At 46.4% G+C, this 7,126-nt stretch overlaps 1 protein-coding gene across 1 annotated transcript; it reads left to right on the forward strand.

Moving 5' to 3' along the window:
* The first annotated feature begins 37 nt into the window (after positions 1-37).
* On the forward strand, positions 38-1,555 carry SOWAHC (sosondowah ankyrin repeat domain family member C). The gene has a single exon (XM_027675195.1). The coding sequence runs from the start codon at positions 38-40 to the stop codon at positions 1,553-1,555; it is 1,518 nt and encodes a 505-aa protein (XP_027530996.1).
* Positions 1,556-7,126: the final 5,571 nt, after the last annotated feature.

A 7,126-nucleotide genomic window follows, 5' to 3' on the forward strand; every position in this document is an offset into this window, starting at 1 on the left:
AGGAGGAGCGGCGCGGCGCGATGGGGTAGCGGCGGCGATGGCGGAGCCGGCGGAGCTGCAGCAGGAGTCAGTGGTGCGGTTCCTGGCGGCGCGGGGCGGGCGGGCGCGCAACGCGGAGCTGCTGGAGCATTTCCGGGACTGGCTGAGCCCCGCGGAGCCCGCCCGCCGCGCCGCCGCCCGGCACCGTTTCAAGGAGCTGGTCAACGCCGTGGCCACCGTGCGCCAAGAGCCCGGCACCGGAGTCAAGTACGTGCACCTCCGCCGCCGGTACTGCGCCCCGGCGCCCCCCGTCGCCGCCCCCCCGACCCCCGGGGAGCAGGAGCCGCCGCCGGCGGTGAGAAACAGCGCGGAGCGGTCGAGCCCGCCGCTCTCGCCGCGGGCGGGCGCTGAGGAGGCGCCGCCGCCGCCGGCAGCGGGCGAGGATGCCGGCAGCCGCCCGCAGCCCGCGGGGCGGCGGGGAGAGCCGCCCCGGCCGAGCACGGCAGCGGCCGGGGGCCAGCGGAGGGGCTCCCGCCGGGGGCCACGGCCCGGGCGCGGTGGAGGTGGTGGCGAGGAGAGCGCGGTAGCGGAGGGCCCAGGGCAGCCCCCCCCACCAGCGGAGGAGGCGGGGGCGACCGAGGGTGCCCCCGGGGCGGTGGCGCAGAGCGGCGGCCGCCGGAGCCTGCGGGAGGCGGCGCGGGGCGGCTCCCCCCAGCTGAAGCGCGGCGCCCTCCCCGGCGGGGGCCGCGGCCGCGACTCGGACAGCGCCTCGGTGGCGTCGTCCTCCGCCGAGGACGAGGGTAGCACCACCGGCGCCGTGGCCCTGGACCCCCTGGAGCACGCCTGGATGCTGTCGGCCTCGGACGGGCGGTGGGAGAGCCTGGAGGGGCTGCTGAGCTGCGAGCCGGCGCTGCTCTGCAAGCGGGACTTCATCACCGGCTTCACGGTGCTGCACTGGGCCGCCAAGCACGGGCGGCAGGAGCTGCTGGCCACGCTGGTCAACTTCGCCCAGCGGCACCGGCTGCCCGTGGACATCAACGCCCGCACGAGCGGCGGGCACACGGCGCTGCACATCGCCGCCATGCACGGCCACGCCGAGGTGGTGAAGCTGCTCGTGGGTGCCTACGACGCCGACGTGGACATCCGCGACTACAGCGGGCGCAAGGCTGCGCAGTACCTGCACCACAGCACCTCGGGGGACATGCGGAGCCTCGTGGGGGCCCTAGAGGAGGAGGAGGAGGAGGAAGGGAATGCTGGCAATGGGAGCGGACGGTGGAGGCTGTCCAAGGTGTTGCCGTCCAACCTCATGAGCTACCGGCTCTCCCACCACCATCATAGCACTGGGGAGGAAGCTGAGGGCACCGACGGGGCAGCAGTGCCGGGCAAGGGCAAGGAGATGACCAGGAAAGCCTCCGGCAGTGGACGGATGAAGCCTCGGCTTAATAAGATCCGCTTCAGGACTCAGATCATCCACAACACGCCCTCCTTTCGTGGTGACACCGAGGAAGAAGAGCATGAGGAGAAATCCCTCAAAACGTCGTTCAAGCTCAGGCCAAAGTCCAATGTTTTTGGATAAGGCTGTGGAGCAGGAGGTCTGGGAGGTGGGTGCACGGACCAAAGTGCCCTAAGGTGTAGCACAGAAGGTGAGGCAGGTACTAGTGGGTGCTCATCTACACTCGTGGATTCCAGCCAAATGGGTTCTGAGTATCTTGCTTTAACTCTCAGTTCAGTGGTGTCAGTGAGCCCAGTGGGTCAGCGGGGTTCTGGGAGCTCACAGCTCCCAAGAGCAGCTGCTTTGGCCGGGCCCTCGGTGCTGAAATAAGAGCCAGCAGATGGGCTGAGAAACGCTGGGGTGTTTAAAAGCTGTGCTCCTTTCTCTCTAAAAGCAGGCTTCAGTATCATAAACTGGTGTTAGTGGATCTACTAGGATTAGCGAGTTGAGGGGAAAAGGACAAATGCTTTACTCTTGTATTATCACCTGGTACTATAAACTACTGGCAAACAACTTGCTATATCAGAACACCTCAGTAATATGCAAGTATACCTTAAGTTTCTGTTTAACAGCAATACCACCTGGCACAGTGTGGAGTTGGGTACCCACAATGAGATGGTAGAGAGTGGTTTCCTGTCAGAACCCAAGCTTTGAGCCATCAAAAACTTGAGCCTGTGTTGACTTTATGCATTGAAAATTGCCTGATTTGACATCATAAATATATTAAAAAAAATCAATTGCACTGCAAACAATGAATAAAGTTAACCATGTGCAGAAGTCTCTGTTGTTTGAGGTACTACTGAGCTTGCTTATTGCTGTTGGAATACTAATTCAAGATAATAGAAGCAAAGAGTTTTTATATATTTGGTATCTTATGTTTTGTCTTAGGCAAAGCAATTTTATTTTAATCACTGTGAATTCTCAAGTGCCAGACCTAGCGCAGTTCCAGTTATAAAGTCTGGTCAATTCCTGTTAATATTCTTTGTGTAACTCACTGCATTTAAAATCAGAAAATTGTGTTGTATGTGTTACCTGTGAAAGTTGTTCTCTTTTAGAATAAAAGAGCAAGACACCATTGCATGAAATCTTCATGAAACTCTAATATGGTCCTGTACAGGTCTGTATTCACTCCTGTACAGGTCTGTATTCACTCCTGTACAGGTCTGCATTCACTAGCATCTTGTGTGCTAGTCCCTTCAACTGACTTTGTGCAGAAATGGAGAGAAAAATAAAAAAGAGGGGAAAACAAAGGAAGGTGTGTGAATTCACACACGGAGTGAAAAACTAGAATTCTGAAACTATCATTCTGAGTGAAGCAGTATAATTGCATATCATAATCTAGTTAAGTGATGGCAGTGGTTTTTGAGTTCTTTTAAACCTGTGTGTCTAGAGAAGTGATAGCCAAGGTTTTGAACTGTTGTTTAACAACCTAGTAAGTCTTCATCTGATTGATGAGCCTATCCATCTGCTAAGCTTTCGGAAACCTTGAATCTTGTTTCTCTGCTTTCAAGATAGCAATTCCAGTGAAATCTAGCAGGCAGATTTGTATCCATATTCAGCTTTCCTTAAGAACTGAGGTATTGAGCTGACCCTGGATCCTCAATGATGCTCAACGTAGCAGCTCATCTGTGTTCACTTGTTAAGGTTTGGCCTGTTTCAATGCAACATTTGTCAAAGCATGATTCGAGTTGGCTTCCTAGAATGCATATGCATGTCTGGCCAGTAGTTAAGCAAAAGTAGATAGGCTTTGACACGTTGAAATCCAAATTTGAGACACTGATTAAATGCATGCCACAAGCTGTAGAATACCTCACAGGGGAGCTGCTGCTGGGAGTTGTGCACTTTCAAGGTAACAGCCATCTGTGGTTCTTTCTGGTGGCTTACATTTCTTGTAGCAACAGGGGAAGGAAGTGCTGCCAATGCATTGGCTTTAGACTTCCCATGCAGATAAATTACCAGTTTCTGCACTTTGTGTCAAAGCTAATAAATGACAGTGTTTGCATAGGCATGCAAGCGACACTTTAACTATTTCTGGGAAAAGTTACATTTTAAAAAATTAAATCTCTGTGTAGGTGCTGGTCATTACTTTTGTGCAAAAAGACTAGAAATTATACAGAGGTTCAGCTTTAGTTTATAACTTATAGCTATATTGATATAGATTTCATGTGCCTTCATTTTGGGTTGGTTGCCACATATGTGATGGATAAAATCAGTCTTGCAAAGCACTTTTTCTTTACATCTGTGGGATGGGACCAGAAATTTTCCCTTGACCCTTCCCATTTAAGCTGTACACCTGTATAACAGTGGGGTGTGTGAAATAGAGGGAGGGACCAATCATACAAATTATAGCATAGAGCTAATTCTGTTGCAACAGAAAAGAAAATTAAATGCCTAAGTCTTAAACTTCCTTCTCTCTGGAAGATAAATCACTTTTTAGACTTCTTTGGGAAGGAAGTTTTCTGACTGAATGCTTGCAATGTGAGCTCAATTGAGAACATATTCCATGCAACTACCAATGTCCAGACCTTATTAAAGTAGCTTTTCTGCTTTGAGAGTTTATAGTTGTTTCATACAAGTTGGGTGAAGTGTTTATCTCTTCACGTGCAAATAGCAAAGAATTGCACAAAAATAATGAGTTTTAGATAGATGTTGGGTTCTGGGGGAATAATTTGAGGGTTTTGAATATAGCACACCTTGGATTTGAAGAGACTTAACTGGAACATAATCTTGCATAATACAGTAGAACTTTGGTAATTATTAAGGGAACTTGAAAAATAGGAAAAAGATGCCTCATTTGTAACTCATTACTTGACATTTCAAAGTGAAATTGTTGGTCCACTGATACTGTTCACCTGTCAATTAATGAAATTTCACCACAATGGTCCAAAGGTCTTTGCAAGGTGGGATGCAACAGAGCAAACATGTCTTGGTGTTTGAGATATACTGAGGAATGACTAGATAACTACTTGTGTCTGTCTGCGCTATGGAACTAAAGCACTTTGATTTCACGACTTGTCACATTCCACAGGGTTACTTTTTATAACATGAGCTAAAATTTAATGGGGTTTTTTGAGATGGGAAAGACTCTGTTTCAAGATATTTACAGTCTAAACGTATGCTTGCGTCAAATATTTTGGGTACATTGCCTAGAAAGATGTGAATTTGAAATAAAGTTGTATGGTACAGAAAACTGGAGCACTTACTGGTATGTTTAAAATGGTACGTCTGAAGTTACTGGATGTGTTCAATTTTTATGATGTGTGTAAGGTGGCAAGACTGTAATGTAAACATTTGGTATCTTTTGTTGTACCTTATGTTGGAAAAAATTAGAGGCCTGGAAGTCAGTTTTTATTAATACACTTTTTATGGATGTCTCTCTGAATGATTATGAGTTAAGAATCTGTAAGCTTTGGTTTTACAAAATAAAAGAGCCCATGAACTGTTTATGCTTGACTCAGCTCCTGTATGCTACATACTTAGGTGCTATGTGCATATTGGCTGTTAAAACTATGTACTGTTTTGTGTTGGGTTTTTTAATCATCAAGATGTCTGATGCCATCTAGCACTCAAAGAGTAAGACATAAAAAAAAATACAGTTGAGTTGTTTGCAAGAAGTAGCGTTTTTTTTTGGCAGTTTCTCTCTAATAACTCAGGTCAAAGTAAATGAAGACACAACAATTTTTGTTGTAGACAAGTATGTCTAAATAAGGGCCTGGCAGAGTGGCATTGCTTAACTGAAAATAGTATCCTGACCCTATTTTTGTGCAGGTTAATATCTCTGACCCTGGAAAGACTAATACTAGTTTTGGTCACTGTGTAAAGGTCAGTACCTCATTAAAAAAGGTTTAGGATTAAGGTATTTTGGAATATGTCTCAAGTACAGCTGGTGGTTTCTCTAAAGGGAAGTTTCATTTCATTACCAAGCTAGACTGTGGGATCTTGGTATATCTAAAAATTCTTAGAAGCTGCCACCTTACCAAAAGATATTTTAAAACTAGTAAACCTTGTGCAGCCAGTAACTCCTCCAACAGACATCCAGATTTGTGCTTAGACTGAAAGAAGTCTTAGCTGTTACCGTGCTGGTGGATCAGGATGCATGCAGCTCCAAACCAAGCAACCCCAAATCAGTAGTATGGTGACACAAGTGAGAGTAAAATGGAGGGGGAAGTGTTCTTAGAAACTTAGGGGAGGGTAGAGGCATGCAGGAAGCAGCTTGAGGTTATGAGAGCGGTGGAGGACTTGGTAGGAGAGCAATCTATGTGAACCTTGCTGATCATGCAATGGCTTGATAGTTTAGAAAATTGTATCTAAACATATTTCCCTTCTACAGAGTAATAGTTGAGAGAGATGACTTGTTGAGAGCTCTAATGTAAATTAATGGCTGATGCTAAGTATTTTAGTTGGCCCTCTTACCAACATTTCTTAGTGTGACTAGTACTGTTTGCAAAAGCGCAAACAACTCTTGTGTTGAGTGTAGCTACAGCTGTTGCAGGAGAGTCCTGGTACATCAGAATGAACCCACTTAACTTTAGGCTTCTCACTGGAAGAGAAGCCCTTCAGCGTTGCATTGCTGACTTATTTTTCCATTAGCTAGAAAGGAGGACTAAGGGGATTACAGTCCTGACTTAATATGCCTTGACTTATATGGAATGCATATGAACCTGAAGGCAATAAATTAAACTTCAGAGACTTTATCCAGAAAAAAGTATTTTAGTAGTGCATTTTGTTTCCCTGTTGACATTGAAGAATTAAAAAAAGGGTACATACTGTAATTTTTTCATGTCCTCTACTGAGTGTGGGGAGAAGGGAGAAGGAAGAAGTCTGAGATTAAAATTAGGGTTTGAGAGAGGGACTAGCTTTTCAGTTTGTGTTAAAACAGTGTACAGTTTGACAGAAAAAGATGGAACATACGATTTTGAATTTGCAGTTTTGTTATAATGAAGCATTATTTTGCAGCTGTTCCAGAATTTATCTTCTATGATTTTTCACTTTAGCCAAATCTAGTATTGGTGTGTCCTAATACACACACATTATTGGAAAATGGAGGCAACCTAACAGGTTTTGTGTTTGGTTTTAATAAAACTGTGTTAGAGGTGAGGTATTTCATCTTCTGTTGGTAAAACCTGAAGAAACCATATTGTGAGACTTTTACCAAGAGTTAAGCTGCTACTGGCACGTGAAAGAGTTGCCCTTAGAGCAGGTAATACTCAGGTCAAGGTGCAGAAGCATTCTGTGTTCTTTCAGCTAGATCAGGCATGCCAAATGAACCATTCTAGTGCATTTAGTTGCACCTACCCTTCTGTGTAGACAGCGGTAAATTGTCTCCTCCCCTGGGTTACTGGGGAGCATGAGAAGGAGCAAGTCATATAAATCTCTTTTAATGTGCCCTTATTTCACTAAGAGTTATTTGGCAAACCTGTGGTACTGGCGAGAGGTGACAGAAGTAAATGATCCATGTCCATGGGGGGCTCTGTGTCAGTGTAGGTAAATGACTGAAGCTTACTGCTGTCAGTCTAAAGCAGATGGTCTACAGAATGTATCCTTGCATCAATCCTTGTCCATGAAGAGAGATTTTGTAAACCTAATCTTAAATGCTGCTAACCACTAGAATTAATTCAGTAGCTTGGGCTGTATGTAGAGCTAGGCCTAATTTTA

The sequence above is a fragment of the Neopelma chrysocephalum genome, unplaced genomic scaffold, assembly GCF_003984885.1.
Source record: "Neopelma chrysocephalum unplaced genomic scaffold, ASM398488v2 Primary Assembly neopelma1_25, whole genome shotgun sequence".
NCBI lineage: Eukaryota > Metazoa > Chordata > Aves > Passeriformes > Pipridae > Neopelma > Neopelma chrysocephalum.